At 47.4% G+C, this 26,179-nt stretch overlaps 1 protein-coding gene across 1 annotated transcript in view; it reads left to right on the forward strand.

Annotated features, from left to right (window-relative positions):
• The window catches only part of PSTPIP1 (proline-serine-threonine phosphatase interacting protein 1), a 57,743-nt gene that overhangs the window by 8,316 nt on the left and 23,248 nt on the right, over positions 1 to 26,179 (forward strand). Inside the window, exons 2-5 of the mRNA XM_063412219.1 lie at positions 11,508 to 11,608; positions 15,191 to 15,265; positions 24,975 to 25,009; positions 25,929 to 26,035. Coding sequence (XP_063268289.1) covers positions 11,508 to 11,608; positions 15,191 to 15,265; positions 24,975 to 25,009; positions 25,929 to 26,035 — 318 coding nt within the window. The remainder of the gene's footprint in view (positions 1 to 11,507; positions 11,609 to 15,190; positions 15,266 to 24,974; positions 25,010 to 25,928; positions 26,036 to 26,179) is intronic.

Raw genomic sequence — 26,179 nt, forward strand, 5'->3', positions numbered from 1 at the left:
GGTGCTTCACAAGTCACTTCTGAGCAGAGCACAACAGCTAAAATAAAGCGCAAATGAACTAACACTAGGTGAATGGATTTACAGAGAGCTCATTTTGGGTCAGTGACTGAAATAATTAGACAGTTAAATACACTTTATTACAATTTTCTGATGATCATGTTGCAACTGAGGGGTTTGACTATTAAAATTGGTTAATTGATGAAGTAAGTCACTGTGACAACTTTGTTAATATTTTTACACAATGGTGTCTGGTTTGTTTTGATCCATCCTGCTCTGCAAAAGTTGGTTGGTTTTGCTTGGGCTCAGAGGAGAGGATTCTTATTTCTGCCAATTTTAATTGTGCCATGAGTCTTATTTTAAATATGGAATAGATGAGTCATGGACTCTTCGCCTGCACGTACACGGCCACATCTAACAAACACCACCTGAAGAGTTTTTGTCACACAGAGCGTGAAATGGAGCCTCACACAGAGATCAGAGGTGTCCTCTGGCTTGCTGGAGCAGCCCACTGAGGTGCATTTTCTGAGGCAGTCACAGAACAGCCAAGGCTGGAAGGGGCCCCTGGACGTGTCCAGCCAACCCTGGCCCAGCACACGCCACTCACAGCACTGAGCTCAGAGTGTCTCCACAGATGGAGACTCCACAGCCTCTCAGGGCAAACTGATCCTGTGTCTCACCACCCTCACAGCAAAGACCTTCCTGTGCTTGAACAGGACTCCTTGGATTTCCATGGGTGCCCGTTGCCTCTTGTCCTGTCCTGGGTGCCCTGTGAAGCCCTGGCTCCATCTCCCCTGCTCCCTCCCACTCTGAGCACCTCCTGTGCCACTGAGCAGTGCCAGCCCTCAGCCTCTCCTCTATGGCATCTCCAGGGCAGGTCTCAGAGTGTCCCTATGAATCTCCTTTCAACATGGTTGTTCCTGGCAGGACTGGGTGATTCACGGCCCTTGCTTTCCTCCCTCAGGGCTGACACTCCTGAGTGCAGCAGAGCTTCCTCTCTTTCTCCAGTCACTGGCTGGGAACACTGGACTCGTGCTGTTTGTACACACAGGGGAACTCCTGGAATTCCAATCAGTAACTCTCATTGCATGCTTGTATGGAAGGCAAGTTAGGCTGCTTGGTTATATTTCAGCTCCTTTAGCTCAAGAAGATCTTTTTCTGATTTCATTTCCTCCTTGCCACAGCAAGGTAGATTCCAGTGGGCAAATGGCACAGAAAACACTAGTTTAATCTCCAGTTTGATCTAGGTTTTGTAATAAAAGTTTTCTCAGCAGACACAGTTCAATAATGTACAAAGTTCACTGTGTTGTTCAGTAAGAGTTTGGGGATTTGAGGCTGGGATGAGGTGAGGGTTGGGAGAACAGCTCTGCATGGAAATCACTCAGCCTCACTCAGGGTGTCAAGATGAAGGAAAAAATCCACATTGACAATATGCATCAGGATCCCAACAGCTTTTCAGTTCTCCAGAAAATTATTCCCCTACTGTACATGGACTTTAGTACTTCTTTAAAGTGGTGGGGAAATGTCACTGAACAAGACTGAGGAATTGAAAAGTTCCATAGCTCCTCATGCAATTTTATCTTTGCTTGAATTGGAAGGCAACAGTCTTGGGAACTAAGTGAAAATGTACCAGCTCGGGCTAGCTTAGAGATACCAACTCCTGTGGTTCCATTCAGAGCAATAAATAAATAAATAAGCACAAGCTTTTTCCCTCTAATGTAAGAGCTTTGCAAACCAAGAAGCTATTTCATGCTGCTCTCAATTTGTCCAGCCCTAATGTATTCCTATGCACAAAAGAAAAATAAAATAAAGGGTGGGAACAAAGACAAAAAGGAAAATAGGTGCTCAGCACACCCTGAGGTCTGAGTCTCATCACTTCATGCTCCTTGCAGTAGGTGCTGTAATTACTGAAGGGTTATTAACAAGTCAGGAGTGACAAAAAGCCCTGGGGCTGCTGCTCAGTGGGATGGAAATCCCAGGAGAAGGAAAGGAGGGCCCTGCCATTGAGAGACCCCGGATGCACATTCAGTTAGGACTTGGGTTTCTGACAGAATCTTTTATGTGGAAAAACACAGTTTCACTGGCAGTAGGGGGGCTGTTTTGGAAGATAAAGCTGGGCTTTGATGAAAAAGTTCACACCTGGTAAAGGCTTTCTCTGGAGATGGAAAATTGAGGTGTATTTGCTGACCAAAGACGAGACCAGGCTCAGGAAAGCCCTCGGTGGTTCTGAGAGCTCTGCAGAAGGAAGGCAAACTCTGGAACAGGAACTGGAGCTTTCCTTGCCCACAGCCTGGGGTCCAGGCATGCCTTCCCACGTGCCATGAGCCTCACCCCCACATAAAACAGCTGGAGAAATGTTCAAATGAAATTCCCCTTGCCGAGGGTGGTGGGGCAGCTGTGGCAGGGGGTGTCTCAATCAGAGACTAATGCAGTGTAAGGATGTTGCATCATATTGAGTAATCGGATATGTTGAAAATGATTATTTAGGTGGCAAAGATCTCTTGGGAAATGGTAACATGTGGCTATTGAAATAATCTTTACTAAGAAGTGAAGTAAATCTTCAATTCGCTCCCCTTGTACAGCAAGACTCTGGGAATATTTCCTGAAGTTTTACCCTTCCCCATGTGCCAGGAGACACCAGTAACAAAGAGAGCATGGGTTCAGCAGTGGCTTTTATGAAGTGCCTTTTCAGGGCTGACAGGGAACAATTCCAAGCATTTTAAGGCAAGGAGGAGAAAGGCACAGTTTTTAAATAAATTAATGTCGTAACTAAGCAGGTCTGGTTCCAGTGGCTCTGTAAGGCCTGGTGGACAATTGTGCCTGTGCTTGAGCAAGTCAGGGCTGTTTGAGGTTGTTTCACTCACCGTGCTCTGGGACTGAGCCCACAGTGCTTGTAGAAGGAGAGGAGTGCTCTTGTAACAGAGAAGGAAACTGGAAGTGTGTGAACTAAAGAGGAATAGAAACAAAAGTAATCTCTGACCATTATTTTGTGTAAAACAGAAGTATCCTCTACTTGTGAGACTCTATTTCTCCTTGTTTTTCTTCCAGTTTCTCTTGTGTAGCTAATGTTACTCAGTAGGAGACTGAAGGAACATCTGGTTTCACCATTGACACGTTTATCTGTCATGTTTCAGAAGGACCATGGCAACAGTGCTGTGCCTTCTGAAAAACAGGTGCAAATCCTCTCTGCTGGCCTTTCTGTTGGCTCCCAAGGAGAAGCCACTTTAATTTATGGATGTAGCTGTTGTCTGAAGTCATATGGAGAAAATACAAAGGGATGCTGCCACCTCAAACCTGTGTCATGTAGCAACATAAAGCTCCCATTTAAAACTGGTGAGGGATTCTGCTGCCTCGTGTCCCATTTCTTACTATCCCCATCACAGAGGCGTTCCAGAAGTTTGTTCTATATGGATTTCCTGAATGGATTCCTAGTTTTTTGTCACACTTTTTTGTTGTGATGCATATCTGTCTGCTGGCTCCTTTCTCCTTCTGCTAGCACAGGAGCACTGGGGCTCTGAACTGCACTCAGAATAGTGTTTAATCAAATTATTAAGAAGACAATACAGAGATAATAAGCACAAGCAGAGTCCTTTTAGTGGACTGGAATAGAGACTTTCCAAGGCTGTTCCCTGTGTGCCACGAGGCTGCCAGCCAGCAAACCACCTGCAAAAGTGAGGCAGGCTTTTGTGCAGCCATCACTTTGGAGCTGTGCAAATCAGGGGCTGATCAAAACGTGAAGTGAGCCAAACAATATTGCTGTGACTGTAGGAATGCCTAATACATAACACACGAGCAGCTCAGGAGGCCAGTGAGGAGGGCGAGGGCTCAGGAAGCTGAGGAGCACATTCCTCTGTCAGCAGAACTTTAAATCAACCATTTCCTTCTCAGAGAAAACCCGCAGGGTCAAGAGCAAAAGACCTCTGGGGAGGCACTGTTTTGCTCAGAGTCATTTGCAGTGCTACTGTATAGTTTGTGATCTCAGTTTCAGTTTTATCTCTGACTGTCCCAGCTGCTGCAGGTTTGAAGTCCGATGAGAATCTCGCTGTGGGGGCAGTGGGAGAGGCAGCCCAGCAGTTGGAATGCTGCAGAGGCAGTGGTTTTTCCTTTCTGATTTTTGAAGGTCCCGTTCAAGGTTCACCTCTATGCTGTTGCCTGGCAATAAATACCATTTGCTCCCCATGAAAGGTACTGGGTGTCAGGTTTAGGTAACAGGCTGCAGCAAAACTGTAAACTCAGTCTGCTGTGGAAAATGCCCAAGTGAGCTCCTGGAATTATCACCAAATGTCCCACTTACATCCTGAACAAGCATTCTGATACACAAAGAGTGAATTTACAAGAAGTGACAAACATCTTATACAGCCAGCTTCAACCCACCTACTCTTCCTTGCTTTTTCTGCTTACGTGGGGAAAAATCAACACTTTAAAAAAATAGATTTTTTAAGCTCATATAAATTCTGTAGTCAATCTTGGAAAGCACAAGCAGCCATCACATTCCCATCCATTCCAACTGTTTTCAGGCAGTGGGAAAAAGGAGCTCCTACACCGTACAACATGAGCAAATGCTTTTAATCCCACTAAGCAGCTGACTGTGACATGAACACGTGTGGAAAAGGACTCATCACACCCAGCACCGGTCAGGGGAGAACATTTTGGTCGGAGGTTTCCGATGCGACACCGCTCTGTTCTGGGCACGGTGACCTTCCCCCACGTGCGTGCTCAGCTCAGAATGGGGCTGCTGAGCTGCCTTTTCAGCTGCTGGCACACTCCCAGGCCAGGCAGAAAAGCTGGGCTTGGTTTTGCAAAGGGCTTTTCCATGTGCCCCTGCGGTGGAGCAGAGCTGGGGCAGCAGCCGTGGAACAGGAAGCAGCAGCAAAGCAGCTCCTATTGCAGCAGGGCCACGGCAGGCAGCCCTGAGCCCCAGAGCTGCACACACCCAGCAGTGCTGCTCACTGCTGAGCTGCTCAGTCCAGGAGAGCAGGTGCAGAAAGACAGCAGCAAACTTTCATTTCTGCACACACCCAGCAGTGCTGCTCACTGCTGAGCTGCTCAGTCCAGAACAGAGCGAATGGTGCAGAAAGACAGCAGCAAACTTCCCAAAACACTTTGTATCAGGAATGTGTTTCTAGAAACACCAGGAAATTTTAAAGTGTACCAGGGGAAAAACCACAAAACATAAAGCAAGTGATTGAATTACAGTGAGAGGCCATGGCATGACAGGAAATGTCCAGCCCAAGGTACTTGGAGATTTGAGTCATGTTTGGCTGTTAGGTCTGTTTGCTGCTCGTCTACACACACGGAGCCCTTGGCAGAGCACTCGACAAGGACACCGGCAGATGAAGGGAACAAGGTTTGAAACATTCAGGGCCAGTACTCAGTGGTATGATGCAAGAATACAATTAATTGATTTAACTCAGTCAGAACAGCTTACTTTCAGTCCAGGACTATCATGTGTGATACCACTGTGGATAGAAAGGATTGCTTTCTGACAGTTGAAAAAGATATTGTCAAAATGATGCTTGTCCAAAACGTCACTGTGCCCTGTTCTCTCTAAACTTTCTCTTCACACCAGTTATTTTCTTTTTAACTCTGGAATATTGAATCTTCAGTTCTTATTTTACTAAAACTGTTACACGCATACCTAAACTAAACAAGATATGAATGCAAAAAAAGTTTGATTTGGAGAAAAATTCCAAAGATACCATAACAGATTCAGTTTCAATTATTTTTCTCTTTCAAAATCTATATTAATAGTTTGTTTGGATCAGATAGCAGCATTTAGCATTTTCAGTCCCAAACAGTGTGAGAACACTTCTGATACAAGCTTTGGAAAAATATCATTAGGAACCGAGACAAGTAACGAACTTTTAGGACTAAAAACTTTCAAACTTAAGAGAAAGTGGGGGGGTTTTAAAAGGGGTTTTGTTTGTTTGTTTGTTTGTGGTTTGTTCTTGTTTTTAATATTAGCAGATAATACATTTCACATAATTCCTAAACGAGGGCAGTTCAGGCTGAAGGAGCCCCTGAGAGCTCTGTTGTGGCTGGCAGTGCTGGTGCCAGGCCCCCTGAGAGGTGCAGAGCAGGTACCACGTGTGGACTTGGATGCTGTGTTTACCACCACAGCAGCCCAGCACTGTCCTGCTGGTACTGAGCAGCACACCCCGTGTCTTCTAGGGAGTTTTTCCTTTTCCAGCCCTTCCTCCCCACCAGGGTGGTGCCACTGCCCTGCTGTACCCTGGGGTTTCTGTCCCTGCTGCCACCTGGAGCCAGTTCCTTACAGAAAGCAGGAGAGCAGGCGCTGCAGCTGGAGATGCTGGGATGAGGCCGTTCCTGCTGAGGGGCAGAGCTGCAGCCCCCAGAGCCCTGCAGCCCCAGAGCCCTGCAGCCCCCACAGCCCTGCAGCCCCCAGAGCCCTGCAGCCCCCAGAGCCCTGCAGCCCCACAGCCCTGCAGCCCCCACAGCCCTGCAGCTCCCACAGCCCTGCAGCTCCCACAGCCCTGCAGCCCCCACAGCCCTGCAGCTCCCACAGCCCTGCAGCCCCCACAGCCCTGCAGCCCCCACAGCCCTGCAGCCCCCAGAGCCCTGCAGCCCCCAGAGCCCTGCAGCTCCCAGAGCCCTGCAGCCCCACAGCCCTGCAGCCCCCACAGCCCTGCAGCTCCCACAGCCCTGCAGCTCCCACAGCCCTGCAGCCCCCAGAGCCCTGCAGCCCCCACAGCCCTGCAGCCCCCAGAGCCCTGCAGCCCCCAGAGCCCTGCAGCCCCACAGCCCTGCAGCCCCCACAGCCCTGCAGCTCCCACAGCCCTGCAGCTCCCACAGCCCTGCAGCCCCCACAGCCCTGCAGCTCCCACAGCCCTGCAGCCCCCACAGCCCTGCAGCCCCCACAGCCCTGCAGCCCCCACAGCCCTGCAGCCCCCAGAGCCCTGCAGCTCCCAGAGCCCTGCAGCCCCACAGCCCTGCAGCCCCCACAGCCCTGCAGCTCCCACAGCCCTGCAGCTCCCACAGCCCTGCAGCCCCCAGAGCCCTGCAGCCCCCACAGCCCTGCAGTCCCCAGAGCCCTGCAGCCCCCACAGCCCTGCAGCCCCCACAGCCCTGCAGCCCCACAGCCCTGCAGCCCCCAGAGCCCTGCAGCAGGGCCAGGTGGAGCTCTGGCACTCCCCAAACAGGACACACGGCTTCAGCAGCAGAGGCTGCCCTGAGGGAGATGCTAAGGTGCTGCCAAGCCAGCTGATCCTGCAGGAGCAGGGAGCTGTGTGAGCTGTGGTGTGTAAAGTAGCTCTAAACAAAGTCCTGGATGGGCAGGCCAGGTGCCAGCATGTTGAGAAACGCTCCAGGGAAAGCAGCCCCAGCAGAAAAGCCCATTTGCCATGGCACAGGCACAATGACCTGATGAGCTCATGTCACTGTGACCATCACCAGCTGGACGTGCAGGGTGTACCATGATGCTTTGTACATGAGTTTGGATGGGTTTACTTCAGTCCATTGGAAAAGCTATTTACTGAAAGCTGCTTCAGTAATCAGCACAGCATTTTAGTCTTTTCTCCTTGGTATTATTGCAATAGTAGCCTTGTCACTTCAAAAGGTAAACTCTTGCACTTCAAAAAGCTGCACAGTTCCCTCTGGGCACCCAGCAGCACAAGGCTCAGAGGAATATGTTCTGGAGTAAGGCTGATTCTCAGTGAGCTAAAGACACAAGGTTACTCAGCTTGGTGCCACCAGAAGGTAAGAAGAAATTATGTGACCCCACAGCAATGCTGGTGTCCTACCCTCTGGGCAGGGAACTGACACTCCCAGCCTTCATTACCAAAGCAAAATCCTCAGAGCCTCTCCCTGCTGGCTGCAAGAACCAGCTCAGAGTCAGCCCTGAGTGAGCTCTCCCACAATTAACTCCTGACATTTGCCTGGGTGCTCACTCAGGGACAAACCAGGAGGGACGGCGCAGTCCCCAGCACAGACCTCACAGCAAAGTGCTGCTGGGAGGGAGAAGCGTTGTTATCCTCAGAGGGAAAAAGAAATGGAAAGAAGAGTGGGTATCCCACTGTCGCCACCTCGGCTTGCAGGCTTCCATGCCTCCTTTTGAGGGCTCTAGGAAAAGCTGTTCTGCTTAAACCAGAGCACAGAAGTTGTGGGTTTCAGTGATATACTCCCTCTGCATTTCTTTTGTCTCTGAAGGAACAGTGCTGCTCATTGCACTGCAGGGAAGCAATTTTTGTCACTGGGCAGAGCAGAGGAAAGGCTGCCCCTCCTTTACCTGCGATTTTCAAGAGTAAAACAAGAAAATCCCCAGGCAGAGAGCAGAGCACATGTGCAGAGTTAGGGGGTGAATTTCAGGACAACACAACTCTGCTCATAACACTGAAATCCCTGTCAAGCACTTTCTTGTTGGTGATTATAGGCCTGTTGGACAACAAGGAATAACTAATCTTTTTTAGTAACAAGGATTAAATCCTCTTTCACAGCCACACACGCTTTGACTAAGCAGAATCCCTTTCTTGGCAATGAGAGAAATTACTGGTGGTGAGTCAAATCACCCTCTTCTAAGCAACCAGATTTTAGTATAAGCAAATGATGTTTTACACATTTAATGATTATATTTATTATCTAATTAAAGCATTTTTTCTAATGTCTAAAAAAAATAAAATAGTTCTTTGTCTATTCATTAGTTTTCTCAGAATCATCACAAAATCCTTTCTGAGAAGTACCAAGCATTGTCTGAGTAGTGCAGCTTAACAGCTTTTGCAAAACCACTCAATGCGGGTGCTAATTATAACACAAAATGGTAAATGGAAAATGGAATAGAGGCGAGACAGCTTAGCAAGGCTCGATGGTTGTTTAATGAGATCCAATCTTGCTGTCTGATTGTCTTGACAAAGAAAATGTGGGGTCAGTTTTGGTGCTACGCAGGAAATCCTTAAGACAGCAGATAAAAACAAAGTGGGAGTGAACAGACAAAGCAGGGGAGGAACTCTAAAGTGGGCAAAGACACTCATCTGGGAGAAGTGCTGGATCCTGCCACAAGACATGAGGAATGGGCTGGAAATAGCTGTGCTCTAAATAAACAGGTAGAATGAAATATTGTACAGGAGGTATCTGATAACATTGGAGCCTGGGTAACAGGAAAGAGATAAAAATCCAAGTTTCAAAGTACAAAATGGGAGTAAGAGATCAGTAGTGAAAAATCCAATATACTCTAAGACCTTGCTGAATAAAATAGCAGGAGAGGAGAGAATTGCAGGTATATCTGTAGATCATAGCTCATTTAAGTGCCACTGCTATGATTTGAAAGTGGAAGAAGGCAAATACAATCCTCTGAGGGACCACAAGTGTTTCTTAGAGAGCTGACACTAATGCCATGGTACAAAGCATCGCTTAGTCTTTACTGGAGTGATAAAGCATCATCCTTGTCCAACAGGGATTTATTCAGCCTTGAACAGGTGCTATAACAACACATGGGAATCAATGGGACGAAAAAGGAGAATGTCAGGAAAGGGCAAAGGAGGATTCTTTGGGTGCAAGGAGAGGTTGGGAGGGGATGCGGTTGTACAACACATGAAAGAAGAAATAGAGCTGTTGAAATGAAAGGAAAATTTTGTGCACGTAAGCTGAGGCCTGAGTGATTCAGTGCTCTGTTGTGGTTGGAAATTAAGAGGCAGTGCTGCAGGATGAGTGACCAGAGCAGCTCCCTCTTGTCTCACCCTGGCTGTGGCGTTTCCTCCCCTCCCTCTGCAGCCCGGGTGGGTGCCACGAGCTGCTCAGAGCACAGCCAGAGCTGCTGCCTGCGAGCCCTGGTTCAGATTTCTGACCCTGGCATTTCTGAAACAGGGCCCCCACACTCTTAAGGAGCACAGAGGAGGACAAGAAAGCAAATTCTGAGATGAATGCCCCCTCAAATGTGTTTGTGTGTGTGTTTTTGGGGTGATCAGCACACTGCTCTGTGTGTGTGTGTGTGTGTGTGTGTGTGTGTGTGTTTGGGGCAATAACAAGTTGGGGTTGAATTCTCTGTTTAGGGAATTTAATGTGTTCTCTCATACATAAAGAATTTTTCATCCTGTCAACTGTGCCAGTTTAAAAGAGGTGGGGGAAGACACCGAGTGAGTTTTAGCATTTCCTGAACAAAGAGAGATAATGAACAGAAAGGCAGACTAACTTCACAGCTTATCACTCTGCCTTTGTTGCCTGTGGCAGTGGCTGACTGCTGGGGTGATAGCAACCCACAGGGTATTTTCACTTACCTCATGGCCAGTATTTCTGGGACAAGAAAGCTGTGTACACAGCTATGGGATATATTTCAGATTGCATCTGAAAATATGCAATTAAAATGCTGGGGGTGTGAGTTAGTTGTGGAGCATCTGACCAGAGTTTTGCCAGGCAAAGAGAGCCTTGCCATTTATACTAATTTTTTTTTTGCAGCAGCAGCAGTGATGCCTTCTGTCGTTAGAATGTCCTCAAAAAAAAAAAAAAAAAAGAGAGAGGGGGGAAGTGCTAAGTCCACTGCCAGGGTATTATCAAGAACCTGTCCTGCTTTTCTCTCTGAATGGCAAAATTTGTTGCTTCTCATTTATTGCTCAGCGGGATCCCTCCCTGTGATGGCTGTGTAAATTGCCCTTGGAAACACTATGAAAACCAATATTTTGGGCTTGAGATCTTGTTCCTTCAGGGGTGATGGCTTTTACAATGAATTGTAGCACTGGAAATGTTACTACAACCTGTAGGTTTACAGTAATTGTCTGCAGAAATTTATCCTAGCTCTTGAAGGACCAAAAAACCTGTTCCTAGATCTGCAAATCTCCACAGAAGCCCCAAGGCCTCTGTGGGCAGCACTGAGGCTGCATCAACCACCGCCACTCATTCCCAGGGCTGCCCTGCTCCCCTCCAGTCCCAGCAACAAGGAAGCAGAGGCACAAGTTCAAGTGCCCAGCAGCTGCTTGCCAGAGGATCTTTCCCGAGTACCAGAACTTAAACAGCTGTCTTCTTCACAGTGGTGGTGGAAAGCAATAAAGTAACCCATTTATTAAATGGTAACTGCTTAGGGGACAGTGGATGGATGTAGAAACTGCATTCAGTTCATATATAAGGGCTTGTATTGTAGACAAACTGCTGGAGGGAAGGAGCACACTCATTCTCTTTATGGTTTCACAGCCCGTGATTTTACCATAATGCTGTAACATAAAGCTCAGAAAACATTCACCACTACATTTCCAATAACACTATCACTATGTACTGATTAACTCAGGCTCCCCGTGGAAAAATGGCTTGTCCTGATCCTGTTGTGAGGCAGTGGGAGGGCCAGGGGTAGAACACAGAAATGCTGTCTCCCCGTGCTGCTGACCCTCCCATTAAAATACCACCGCTGGCCGGGTGCCAGTCACTGCCCCACAGGCTGGTGTTTGTACTCAGCTGACTTTGACTTTTCTTTTTAGAAATATGGTAAGAGGAATTAAGAAATAAGAACTAGAATTAAGGTAAGAGAAACTGATGTGTAAATTAACAGCTATTACTTTTTCTTTTGTCTTCAGTGCAAGGAGTTCACCTTCCACACTGGCTACGAGGTGCTGGTACAGCGGCTGCTGGAGGGGAAGAAGATGTGCAAAGATGTGGAGGATTTGCTCAAGCAGAGGTATGAAGATCAGTGTGAAAAAAGTGTGAACAGCCTCATTTTTGTCTCACTTGGCATCTGGATCAGCAGGCTGTTTCTCAGTTTGGTAGTGTTATGAGCTTACATAGAAAAGCCTGAGTAATTTGAATCCCAGCCTTGTGATGTGAAGGTAGATAACCAGAAATCTCAAAGACTTGAGAAAGGAAGAGAAGGTTGAAAGAGTCAGAAACCCAGAGCTCCACTAAACCCCTCATTATGGGTCCAGAAATACACAGTAGCACCTGCATTCACAAGTAGTATTTCAAAGTTTCCCCTTTTGCAGGTAAAAATGACTTGCACATTTTTGTTTCTCTTTGAACTTGCTGTTGCCACAGGCACTGTTTCAGTTTCCTGCCAGTACCAAAAATGAGACTTTTTCAAATACAAAGCTACATAAAATGCTACCTAAAGCCTTACCCAGACACCCAAACCGGTCCCCATTGTTCACCAACCCTAGCAGGCTTTGAGTAACGATGTTGTAGTTTATGTTCCTGATTATGTGCTTCTTAGTGCTTCTCAACCTATGGACAGCTGAAAATTTTGTGAGTGACAAAACATGTATCACACTGCTGCTCTGCTCCTTTGCCCTTGATTTTTGTAGTTGTGACTTTGAAAAACAGGTCTGAAATTTGGTTCTGTTTTTAAGTGGCTTCAGCAGTTTCAGTATGTAGCATGAAGCACACACATGCTCAGCCTGACATGCAGCAAAGACCACACAAATGTGGATTATGTATCCAGCAGGCAATCCCAGAACAGCTCAGCTCAGCACTGTCACCTTATGACTGTTGCTCTGCCTTCCTGTTTTTCCTTCCCATGCTGTCCTCTAGTATTTTGGGTTTGGGTTTTCTGAAGGCTGATTTTAAAGCCCTGGGACTTTCAAGGGGGTGTGAGCTGTGAGACTCCAAGGTGGCTGTTTCACAGCGTGTGAAGTCTCCCAGCAAAGCCTGAAGCTGTTGAAGTTGCTTTTCTCGACCACCAGTGGAATCTGTTATATTGGCACACATCTCACACATCTGCCTGATGCCAGCTTGGCTGCAACTGTGTAAAACAGCTCCTTTGTGCCTCATAACTTACAGAGATCAGAACTGCACTGCAGGCCTCGGGCAGTGCGATTCTGCATCGGGTGCTGCACACGCCTGTGCTCCCTCCAAAACATTGCAGGGGCTTCTGAAAGGTGCAGGACGAGCTTTTCCCTGGTTTGTGGTGGAGTCACAAAGTTCTTTCCATAAAGAAGAAAAAATACATGTGCAGTCACTTTGCAAATGTTTCCATGAGGTTTTTACACCCCCAGGACATTGCAGAGAGCGTGTGTGCCTGTGTATGCCTGTGTATGTGCCTGCTGGGGGAGGAAAAGGAGACAAGAAGTGGGCACTGAGTCAAAGATGTGATTGCCAGTTTATTGCTGGCAGATGTTGGTTTCAGCTCATCCTTACGTCATTTGTAGGAACAACCCAGCAGAAGATCAAAGGGTGGATGAATCTCTCTTTCTACAGGCAGCCCATACCGTGTGGTTCACGCTGGAATTTCAACAGGGACTCCTGCAGTCCTGAAACCAGCTGCCCTGGCCCTGGCCACACTAACACTCCATCGGTTCTCCAACCACGAATACCCCTAACTGGCCCAGAGAAGGGCCTAAGAGGTTTGGGAGTGAGAAAGCAATTGTATTCCAGAACAAAGCCCAGGGTTCAAACACAAAGCATGTTCCATCCCTGAATGGCTGCAGAGAAACCTAGGAGCTGTGTGCAGGAGTACTGGAAAGTGGGAAAAGCAGCACACAGATGTGAAGAGATGGTATCAGCCTCCTGTAAATTCCTCTGAGCCTGGGATAGTCCAGTCCCACCCATGCTGAGGTTCCAGGAGTTGGGATGGCTTCCAAGCTAGCCATGCTTTTTCTTATGATAAACCTGTATACTGAGCAAGCAAAGTGGGACTGCAGCACTGGAGTAATTCTCATTGCTGCACTGGAGTAATTCTCATTGCTGCACTGCCACTGCCACTAAGCAAAGCCTCTGACACAGAAGTGTTTCTTGGTACTAAGACCAGAAGAAAATTAATATATTCTCCTTCTGCAGCAGTATGTGTCTGGAGTGTACTTCCATTTTGATGAAATGTCATTCATCTAACATGAAAAAGAAGTGCTCTCTGTGTGAATATTGTCACCATATTTTGTCCCCTATTCCTCTGGCAGGAATGCCAAGCAGTGCTGTGGGAACAGCCCCCTAAAGCAGTTCCAGTGCAGGAGGGCAGCACAGGGCAGCATTCCAGCCATGGGAGCATGGCCAGGGGCCAGGAGCACTGTGCTCCTGCTGGGCCTGCAGCCTGCCTGATCTCCTGGGGCTGGCAGAGTCGGGGCTGAGCCTGCCTCGGGCCCCAGGAGATGGTGGATTTGGCTAAAGGCAGGGTGCTCCCTGAGCCCGGGGCAGTGGAAGGGTGGTGGGACATTCCCAGGGACCCATCCCAACACTGCCATGGGGCAAAACTGCAAGAGCAGCCCTCAAGCTGCTGGAACCCAGCAAAGGCATACAAAGCACCTCCTGGCCAAGTGGGAAGACTGATGGGACTAAAACCCAGCAGGGTTCTAGGGCCTTGCACTCACATCAAATTCGTTTTTTGAACAAAGAGTACATTTCTCTAAGGTGCTTCAGCCCAAAACTGTTTGAAAAGCTTTGAAACTACTTTTGAGAACTGGACTCACCTTAAACAAAATCATTCCTCCCCCCAGGTTAGCACCAGGCTATCTGTTCATTATTTATTATTGATCATTCAGTCGTTTTTAGCAGCTGCTCAAAGATTGACAACTTGGTTCTGCCTTGGACTTGCACCCAGGAGAAAGGAAGTAACACATTTAGTACAAATACTTTTTTAAAAGATAATGGAAGTTTCCTCCAGTGCTGGGGGAAGGGCAAACAGCAAAGGAATATTTGTATTTCTTTATTAACCATAGAAACAGAACCACTTTCCTGAGTCACCAGTTACAGTTCCCCATTAGGGGACACACCGCAAATTGTCCCTCCCACAAGGCTGCCCCAGCCTCACCACACAACCACCAGGGCTCCTTCCCCCTCAGCCTCCACAGCAGCTCTTCCAGCACCTCTTCCTCATCTTTCTAATGGATAGAAACATTCCTGCTACCCTGGCTCCCATTGACTCTGAGCAGCTCTTGGGTGGATCCTTCGGAACCCACTCTTCACTCACAGCCGATGTTTTCAAGGATCGAGTCAGCCGTGGTTTTTAGGTTCCTTTAGCTCTGTCCTGAGCACCTTCATCTCATCTCTGTTCACATCCTTCTTCCCATGAATCCATGTTTGGGGGCAGAGCTGTACATAGCATTCCACAGTAATCAAAGCCATGAAGATGGGCTTCATCTTTACCTCATTTCCTACAGAAATAACTTATCCAAAATATTTCAGAGGTTAGCTAACAGCTCTAGGATTGACCAGACACAGAAATTAAATAAGTTGGATTTCTGATGTTTTGCACCTCAGATTTGTGTAAATTACAAGAATTGTGTAAATGTGATCCTGGTACCACTAAGAGAAACTGAGTAAGTTTTTCTTTCAACAGAGCACAAGCAGAGGAGAGATATGGGAAAGAGTTGGTTCAAATCGCCCGAAAAGCAGGAGGACAAACAGAAATCAAGTAAGGAATTATTTTATTATTATTGCAAACGAAATTATTTTGGAAGAAATATCAGACTCCTGTGTTTTGCCTATGGATGGGGTCACAACCACTCACTTCAGTGCATTGCACAGCTCTTCACAATAGACAGGGAATGTGGGGAAACACTGCAGTGCTTCACAGTGGGATTCACAAAGTCTCTATTTGGAAACTGCCAGTAGGTCCTTTCCTGAGAATTTCTTTTGTTTCAAGATTCTTAATGTTTAATATTTGCTTCCAAGAGCAGACTAAGTGATAGGGAAAAAGGAGAAAGGAAAAGGTTGTGAAATGTTTAGGATGGTGGCTTGACAATTCTGGAACACTGGTGAACATGACAGAAAAAATACAAAGATACTAAAAATCACTTCAGCAGCAGGAAAAAAGGCTTAGCTTAGGAATACAAAATGTAAATCTCTTTCAAGAGACCTAATTTGAAATAATTCAATGGAACTACTGAAATACACTAAGATGACATATATTTTTCTCTGTCTCCTCCATTACTATCTTAAATTATGTATAAATTGTGTTGGGAGGGGAAGATAGATGTTGGAATGGAATTGAATGGAATAGAATAGAATTTAACTTAATAAACACTGCTGATAAACTGCTGCTATTATTGATGGCAGCAGCAATAATAAGACATTTTGTCATTATTGTAACAAGTAATAAAACAGTAATAAGGTGGCAGAGGATGAAGATGTGGGGTCACCGAAGACAATCCTGGAGGAGAAGACCTCAATCTAAACACAAACCAGCTCTATTGATCCCTGGGGCCTGCTCCCTTCCTCCATCCCATATCTCATTTCTTAATTGCAGTCTCCTTTCCACATTGATTTATCACTCCCAGTGCAAGTGGTTTCCTGTCCATATTTTATGGCCAAGCTTGACCCCAAAGCCTTGCCCTGCCCTGGCAGGGCGGTGATCCCAGAGCCCCGCTGTGACCCGGTGCTGGCACGGCCAGGCTGGCACAGGCACTGCTGTGCTAGACCAGGGGCTGGGCAGTGCCAGGAGAAGGTGCAAGGCTTTCCCTGCCTGTGCTCCAGCTCTGCCTGGCCCTGGGCAGCACCCAGGGGTCCCACAGCCCTAGGAGATGGCTGCTGCCTTCCTGCCAGTTCACTGACCTATCGGTGAAAAGAAGGAGAAGAAGAAATAGTCTGAAATTATAACATCAGATTAAGGATGAATGGGTTCTTTTCAAGCCAAAGCCCAAGATCAGCATTCCAGGTTTAAAGAAAGACTTCACCTCAACTCCTTTAGTGGCAATATGGGGCAGGCAGAGCAAATGTGCTCAGCAACAAGCAGCTTTGGCTGCCCCTCAGTAACGCAGTGGACAATTCATGGGTCTGCCTTTCCCCAAGAGATTATGAGAGCTTGATTTAGAGGCAGAGCCAAGTCCCAGTGTTGGGATATGGATCCAAGCTCCCCTCAAGTTGGGGGAAGTTTGGACTTGGGCCCAGCTCCACTTTGATCCAGCAATTTTATAGCTTGGCATGGATGAATACAGGAACAAAGGTGTGCTGCAGAGCTGATTTACTGTGTTTCCACAACCCACACCTGCTCAGGGAGAGACAGCTCTGCAGTGATATTTTCATCAGAGCAAGTGTCTCACTGAGCCTGTTCTGAAGCAGAGAGGACACTTAGCTCTCTCTCATGCAGCGTTCTCTGATTGTTTAAAGAATTGCACAGACAGTGAAGGGCATTTGTCCAGGGCAAACAAAAAATCAGAGGAAACTGCTGCCTGTCCAGGAGTGGAACAACACAAGAAATGCAGTGTTTGGTTTTGATGCCTTAAAATTGTTGAATTTTCTGTGTCTGTGTGTTCTCCACGGTGTGAAGTTTCTGTTTGTTTATGACATTGATTGCTGGCAGCAGTTCTGCCTCCAAGGTCAGTCCTTCAGGGAGACTCGAGGGAGGGAATCTATGTGCTCCCTGTAATAAGAAAAGCTTGAAAGGACTATGCTGCAACTGTCCCAGTGCATTTTTCCAGGTGTTTCCTCTTTATAGGACTCCATATTATCATCCAGCAAACGAGGTCCTAATAGAATTACAAGTACTTGACAGGCTGAACAGGGCTGTTCACATCTTCAAATGCAGCTTTGGGTAGCAGTACTTCTTAAAGTCTGATGCATTTGTACCTAAAACTTCCATCTGACAAGCACCAGAAAAAAAAATTACCTTCCAGCATTTTTTTGCTCAACATTTTTTAGACCTTCCTGTGCCATGCTATATATGGCAGAGGAGCAGGAATTACTAACTTTAAATCACTCAGTCATTTTCTTGTTAATGCAAAATTATTATCCTCTAGCCTTAAATTTAGCCACCTTTTAAATATCTCAGATAGTAAGGCTTTCTGTCACTTCTGGGAAATTATTTCACACCTCAGTAGTTCCCAATATCAGGAGGGTACCTGATACCCTTTCAAAAAGTCGATAAAAGGAACATAAAAAATGCATCCACAACAAACACCCAAAACCTTCCAGAATGAGAAAATTCCCAGAAGACCTTAAGAGAAACGACGCCAAGGCTGAGGTTGATATTTCAGCACAGTCAGGATAGGCACAAAACAAGGTGCAGGGAATAAGCACGATGAGTAAATGCCAAGCACCAGAGCAGCCTGGAGCAGGTGATGGCACACTGCAGCAGGCAGTGGTCATTTCTGCAGAAAACAGTTCTCTCCCAAGCCTCCTCTATATTTTAAAAGCTATTATTTTTCAAGAAAAGAACAATTTCAACTTTTTTTCACGCTTGCTCCTTCTCCCCCCAGATTCTTCTTCAGCCGGAGCAACTTGCTGAACTCAGCTAAATGTATAAATAGATTTTACTGCCCTTTTTTGTTCACCGAAGGCACAGATGAAGGAATATGCTGCTGACTCAAAAGATTGTAGGGAAGGCTTACTGGAATGTAACAGCAGCTCTGGGACCACTGTCTCTGGAGCTGAGCAAACCCTAGGGGACAGCAGCCCCCAGGATGCCATCGAGTGTCCCTGGGCTGTTCCTGGAGCGTGGCTCCAGCTGCTCTGCAGGAGAGCTGTGTCCAAAGCTGGGCAGGGCCAGCTCCAGGCCAGGCACACACAGGGCACTTCAGGGAGCCCCAGCAGGGACAGCAGTGCCTGGTGAGGAGCCCTGAGGGGTGTCCACTGCCCAGCCCAGAAAGGTGAGGAGCACTCTGACCCCCGGGCGGGCAGGGCCGAGGTCCCAGTGCTGTGCCGGGGGTGTGACTGCCCAGGGCTTGCTGCCCACAGCTCAGAATTGTCTGCCAGCACCAAAACCAGCAAGGCAGACACTGCACCTGCTCTTATTCTTAAAAAAGCCAAGATGGGGTTTCTAAAAGAAGCTGGTGCTGGATACCACTGACACAGCAAACAAACATGCCAGCTTCCAGCTAAGAAATAAAAGTTCCCCCTAAGTGCTAAGAGCCAAAGGACACTGTCACTGCCTGGCTGCTTGTCCTTGCCAAAAGCACTGCAGTGGTACAACCTCCTTCCCATGGGCAGGGGAGGTTCCTCTGCCCAAGCCAGGGCACAGCTCTCACTCAGCAGTTGCTACAGGCCTTGGCAAGCTCATCCCAATGCACAGAAGGATGCACACACTTCAATCTGAGACTGCAGGAAGGATCACACAGGCTCAGACTAACCCCTTCAGCTTAATATTCTGTCCCCAACACTAGACCCAAGGGAAGGATTGAACAACAGGGCAAGCATATGAAGATATTTCTTTGAAACAGTCTTCTCCCCATAGTGAGTTCTCAGGATGGCGCAGCAGCAGCTTTCTGTGCAATAGCCTCCAGTATTTCTTCTTTTTCTTATTTAAAACCCTGGAACATTTTAGCATCCACTGAGTCAATAGGTAAAGCAATGTATGCCTGTTATCCCACTTTTTAAACTAAACAAATTAAATCTGCATCACCATTTCCTGGTCTCTACTCATAAAAGAAATTATAAAAAGGTGATGACAAACCTACAGCCATGTTTTCTTGGCAAATGACAGCTTATACCCATATCCAGCAGGGGAGAAACTACAGGTTTTGAAGTTTAAACTGCAGTATCTGCACTCTCTGTGGTGCACATGGGAGAGGACGTACAGAAACTGGGATTTTCAGCCATGTTACAGACTGAGATCACAGTGCAACCCTTTGCTGGGAGTGTCACAGCAATGATGCCCCTCACACTAGAGATGATTCTCAGCAGAGCTTGTGCCTTTAAGAGGAAACACCTTTCTGCCTGCAGGGTGCCTGGGAATTTCCATGCAGTGGCTTTGGGCAACTCTTCAGCCCAGCAACATGAAAGCAGAACATGCTCCAGAGCCCAGTTCTCAGCTGCATGCTCAGCTTCAGCCAAACCAGGCCTCTGGGAACGCTGTCCTTCTGGAAAAGAACTGATGTGAACACACACTAGCTGCTTAAATTCTGCCTAGGCTGACAACAGCTATTTTTGTCATTTGCTCTGCTTGTCTCCTCTCATGTATATTCCTACATTTTTCATCCCTTTTTTCCATTACCCTCTCCTGAGGACCTCGGGAAAGGGTAGTTCCTTCAAGCCCATGTGTGCTCTGCTCTTCTCTGTGATGCTTGAAATAGAACATTGCAGTGAGTGTGAGGTGAGGGCATCTGTAATGAAATGCCAATTGCTGCTTCCTGTGGGTAAAAATAGTGCATCTGTCACTTAATATACAGAATCCTCTGTACTATTCCACACAAAGCAGGCATTTTTGAACTGAAGCTAAAAGTCAGTTTGGAAGGTCACATTCTTCCATGGTTGCTTATTCTCCACACAGAATTTATACACTAGTACTTTGAACTTTCAGGACTCTGAAAATGGATGTAAGCCTCTGCTCAGTCCCTGTTAAATTTGATCTAGATAAGCTCTCTGGTGATGAGGACAGGCATTTTTGAGCAGTGCTGAGCTCTTTCTGAGACACGTGAGGAAATTCAGTTTTATGTTAAAGTTACAAAATTTGTTTCAACTGTTTTAACCTTTGATTTGGATGGCACAGCTCATTCTGGAGCCACGAAGGATCTCATTTGTTGTCTATGGGCACAGATTAGCAGGGAGGAAAAGGAACGTGGAGATGTTTTCCTGTTTGCTCCCCTGCCCCAGTGAAGTCTGAGGGGACGTGTCTGTGCTCCCAGTGACCAGGAGTGATGACACAGCTCCCTTCCCCTCAGCTGCTGCCACTCCTGACACATACCTGGGAATACCCAAGCAGCAGAACATGGCTGTCAACGCCCCACAGCATGAGAGGAACCTTCCACACAGGTTGGTGCTTCCATGAAAACCACAAAGCCCCAGAGCTGTCACTGAGCCCAGCCTGGTGCAGAGTGCAGCCTCTGCAGCAGCTATGACAGCTCCTGTGGCCCCACAGCCCAGCCCAGCTGGGACCTGGACACAAATCCCTCCTGAAACTAAAATGTTTCAGGGTTTTAAATAAGAAAAAGAAGAAATACTGGAGGCTATTCCATAGAAAGCTGCTGCTGCTGTGCCATCCTGAGAACTCACTTTGGGGAGAAGAAGCACTGAGGGTGTTGCCCTTCTGTTTATAGCTCCTCCGAGAACTTGAAAACATGCTGGCAAAATAATTCATGTTTTTGCCACAGGCCCAACAAAGAGAGTCAGACACTACCCCGTGCCTGGCCTAGGACTGGGTGGCCACTCTGTCACCTCCCTGTCAGAGGAACACAGCTCCTCCCCTTCATTTCTCTTTTGCAATGCACACACAGTCCCAGGAGGGAATGATTTGAGACCAGATGATTTTGGATGTGTCTCCCCACACTTTGCTACCTGCACTGGGCCTCACAGAAGGAATTGTTGGCAGAACCCCATTCCCTGTGTGCCGGGAGGAGGGCAGATGTTAGGGTGGCCTCAGAGGGGACTGTCACTGCGGGGGGACTGTCACCTTCCACAGCTCTGCTCTCGGGATCCAGGGGCTGAGGGCAGGACTGCTGGGAACTGCCTGCAGGGTTCATCTGGCACACGCTGCTCTCAGTTTCAAAAAGGTATTTTTAAAAATTACCAGAAAACCGAACATTGTAGATTGGACCAATGTCAGAATAGAAACCGACGGGAAAGGAAGGTTGGGTTATTTCAGACTTGTATTCACCCAGCAAAGGAGAAAATAAAATTAAAAACGAGCTGTGGTTTTCCGGTTAGAAGAACCTGCTTTACCTTCCTGTGTGCAAGATAAAGGAGCTCTCTAAATTACTCAGTTAACCCAGTGTCTAAAGGCAAAGTGCTGGGGAAAAGCGCCCCAACTATCAAGCTTAAAGTTGAAAAAATTTAAACACACGAAGTAGTGTGGTGCAACAGTGTGAGAATAGCTGTCACCGAAGCACTGCCACTGACAGGGCTCTGCTAATTACACCTGTGGTGCCACGAAATTCAGCTTTGGATGGCTGGGAAGCAGGCCGACAGAGCAATTCCTGAGGGTCCCCGTGGCACAGGGGACTGCCCAGCACAGCTCAGTGTTTTAGCAAAAAACAAAGTCCAAGAACAAAGAAAGCATAAAAAGGCATGAAAAGCCAAACCGACTCGGTAAGAATATTGCAGCCACTAGATGGCAAACCACCCCCGGAGTTGCTGCAGTGGCTGCTGCACAGGCTCTGTCTGCCCCCTCCTGTTCCAGAGTCAGCCACTCCTGCTTCCGCCCAGAATTAATTCTGACAAATGGAATCTTTAAATGTGCAGCAGGGAGTCGTTTAACAAACACACAGAGTAAATTTGTGTGCAGCCTTATTTTCAAGGAGACACCCGCGGGATTGTCCGTGTGGGGGTGCCCAAAGGGAAGGCTGGAGCTCTGTCTTTAGCCAGAGTGGTTTAACATTCTTCCAGAATGTACGTGGAAATCTCAGAAGTGAACAATTTAAAAAAAAAACAAAAACCAAAAAACTTTTAAAAACCCACAAATAATCACACAACCCACAAATAGTGTCAAATTTTCAGTGTTGTTTGAATTGTTTTTAACTCTAGGGTTTCTAATTTAGCCACAGGACAAACAAAAAAAAAATCTACTACTACCAGAATGCTAAGCAGCAGCATTTACTGAGGGCAAAACACTCTTTCAGAGTGTCCAGGAGAGTTGGATGCCTCAGAGTAAAGCCCATAACAATCCCACTAGAAAGCCTAACCCATCCAGAAACAACAGGTAACAGGTGCTGTACATCCATACCAGCACAGACAAAATTAAAACTCATTCATGTATCAGCTACAGGAGTCACTTCCATTAAACCCTGTGAAGCACTGAAATATTTCACTGATATAATCAGGACATCCAGGACCAAATCTATAGCACTGCTGCTGCAGCCAAGGAGTCATAAAGGGAGTCCTGGTGGAGCCACAGGTCAAAATTCGATTGATTTATTCTCTCCCACATGTCTAACTTGGCATGATGACATATTTGCTGCCCCCTTAAGCCCTGTAAGGATGTAAGGATCCAACTCACTGATTCTAGAAAATGATTATAAAAATAAGGAAGGAAATGGGTTAAGTCTATTTCAGTCTACTTGCACCAGTCAGCAGCTATGGAATTGGCTGGAAAAATCCTTCATACAAGGAAGAAAAGGCCAGAGATTTCTGAGGAGGCCATTAGAGACCATGCAGGGGACAAATTGATTCCTCTTTGGGCCATAGCCAGCTGCATTATTACACCAGAGACCCCTGGGCTTACAGAGCCAGCAAAGAGGGGAACAGCTCCTTGGGGGGCTCCCATGGAACTGCCCTGGGAGCTCAGGTGTCTGGAAACCGAAAAAGCAGCAAACTGCTTCTGGCCTTGATATATACTGAGAAAGTGCTATTTTGCGTTATTCACTACAGCAATTTTGCTTGTTTTTGCATAACTTGAATCACCAACAACAAAGGGAAAAAAAATCTCTGAGAAACATAAATCAACACAGAGTGTGAACAGTATGCCCAGTTTGCAATGCCCTCTATTTTTTAAGTTCCAGTATTTACCTGTTTCAGACATGAAGTTGTTAGCTCATTCCCCATCTCCTATTGGAAATTACCAACTGGAAAAGAAAATTTTATTCCTTGTATATATTAATTTTTGCAAAACTATCCATTAGATCTTTTAGGTGAGAAAAAGCTATCTCTGCTGTGGATATACAACTTGTCTTTTAATGTCAAGCTTTTAATTAGCTAGAACTAATACTTCATGTTTCCTTTGTGGTGCGAAAATTTAGTTTCCATCAAAATTTCACTAATTTTTTACAAAACAAACCTTCAAATGTATAAGTATTGCTAGGAAAACACTCAAAAATACTCAATCTAGAATGTTCTCCCTGACTTATCTCAGGAGATTCACCACAATCTAATATGAAAAAATATGAAAAAAATCCAGCAGCTCTTCTTTTCTGTCTGAAAGTCTTCTCCTTATATTTCTACAAACTTAGATCTGGAGTGGGTTTCCAGGCAGTTTTTGTGAGGACAGGCCCAACCTTTCCCCTGGCTTTGCATTTTTTCTTATGCCTGGCAAGGCAGCCTCACTGCTGGGAGAGCAAGCTTTGATCAGCAAACAGATGTCCAGCCTAAATCAACACAGGGCAATTCGGATCCTTCCTGTGCCTCTTAATGCTCCCGACATGGCCCAAGGGATGCAGATTTCCCTGCCCACCTGAGGGTGCACATGGCTGGGAGCTGATAGCAGCCTCTCTTGGGGCTCTTCATTCCCCAGCTCTTCCCTGGGCTCTGCCTGGGGCTCCCCAGGGCTCCATGGAGAGCCCAGAACTGATTCCCTCCAGGAATCACTGCACTCTGGACCTTGAGGAGATCACCTCCAGATCTGAAAACTTCCAAGGCACACCCCAACTCTGGCTTCTGTGAGTGCGAGTGCCCTGCCAGCCTGCAAATTCAGAGGGATTTGTGAAGTTGAAAATGCCTTTTGCACACTTCTTGCTCTCTCATCACATCTGTGCTGGTATCTGTGGTGCCCTCTAGAAGGGGCCTCTGCCCTAGCCAAAGACAGGACAGCAGTCTGTGGTTCCCTCCCATGTCCCACTGAGCGATGGGGGACAGCAGCTCCCCGTGAAGCAGCGCGCCCGCATTGCCCAGCACGGTTTGCTGCCCTTGCTGTGCTCGTGGGGTGTGGCAGGAGCCGGGGTTGTGTGCAGGGGGCAGGAGCTCCACGGGGACGGATGCTGGGCAGGAGGTGCACAGGGATGGATGCTGGGCAGGAGCTGCACGGGGATGGATGCTGGGCAGGAGGTGCCCAGGGGAGGATGCTGGGCAGGGGCGGTGTGGGCGCTGCTGTGGCGCAGGATGGGGGACCAAGGACAGGAATGGGGCGGCACGCAGCACTTCACCCTTCAGGTTACTCCACCCTTCAGGTTACTCCACCCTTCAGATTACTGCTCCAAAACCCCCAATTTCCCCCGGCCGCCGTCATTTCCTCGTATCTACCTGCAAGGTGCAGACGAGAGAAACGCCCGTAAATGTTCCCGGTCACAAATACAGCGAGACTGAGAAAGCATGCACAGAAGGAGTGGTGCAATTCCCTGCTTCATGGGGCATTTTACTGTGTTTCCTGATGGCAACAGATTGATGCTCCTGTGCTTGTTAGCATGGTCAGCTTTTATTATGAGGCCATTAAGGGTTTTACCTCTATTTGGATCTCTGAGATTCTGAGGGAAAGCATTTTCCCTGGATTCACAACCCACCCTTAGAAGCCAATACTAATAAAGTGCCTTCTCTCTGCCCCACAGCACACTGAAGGCAGCATTTGAGATGCTCAAGCAACGTAAGTATCTCCCTGTTCCCTCCTGACCTGGGAAACACAGGCACCCAACGTGTTCATCCTGCTCCCCACACCATTCCCAGCTTTTCTTTCACAGCCTGTAGGGTAAAGAGGGGAGAAAGAGGATGCCTGCTCAGTCTGTGGCAAAGACAATGGCTGGTTCTTCAAGTAAATTTTATCTGGGTCAAGTCCCAAGCTATGAACTCTGCTCTCTCTTCTGCAAGCCCCTGACAGCAAACCAGCTTCCTAAATGTGCCCAAGGCTCAAGGAAACACTTTCACACACAAAATGCAGCACCATGAGAGCCAACAGCACATCGTACCTGGTCACTGGCACCTGCTGTTTGCACCAAAACTCCCTCTAGAAAACCAGCTGCTGGAATGAGGTATTTTTAGGGCCTGGGTAGAGGAGCTCAGCATTTCTGGAAAATGCAGGGTTCCATTTCAGAGGCACTAAAGCTGACAAATGCAGAGCAGTTCCATTTCAAACAGCACCTGCCAGGTGCTCTGAAATTCATTCAGTCTGGGCTGATCCTTGGAAGTTCTCAGTGTGCAGCCTCATCTAATGACGGCCTCTGCTGGCAGCAGCTCCCGAGAGCAGCGACAGCCCAGCAGCACGGCCAGGGCACAGCACACACAGGGACAAGGGAGGCCAGAGCTCCTTCCCTCCCCTGCACCACAGCTCCTGAGCCTCAGCCCCAAGGGAAGGGGGGCAGCTGGGGTAAATGGGGCCAAGAGGAAACACACCCACTCTGTTCTTGAACCCTCAGCAATGTCACGGCATGCAGAAACACAGGGAGACCTTTTTTAAGGCAGCCCTGCTTGTGACAAGTCATAGGGCAGCCACATCACTGAAACATCTCCTAAAAATGTGACTTTAGGGACCTTCCCACTGACTGAATATGAATTCTGGTTTGCTTTAGAAATTGAAAGTGTTGGAAACTCTCATATCCAACTGGCAGTAATGCTGAAGGAAGAACTGAAAGGAATAGAGGAGTTCCGAGAAAGGCAGAAGGAGCAAAGAAAGAAGGTAAGAAATTAGAGAAATGTTGAAACAGATTGGGTCAATGGTCCGTGCTGATGACTGTCTCCAGCCATAGGCTGGGAATTCTGCAAAAGATGATCAAATATTACCAGCATGCCCTATTCCCTCTATAGATGAGCCTGTGGAACA

The sequence above is a fragment of the Prinia subflava genome, chromosome 15 (assembly GCF_021018805.1).
Source record: "Prinia subflava isolate CZ2003 ecotype Zambia chromosome 15, Cam_Psub_1.2, whole genome shotgun sequence".
In the NCBI taxonomy this organism is placed as follows: domain Eukaryota; kingdom Metazoa; phylum Chordata; class Aves; order Passeriformes; family Cisticolidae; genus Prinia; species Prinia subflava.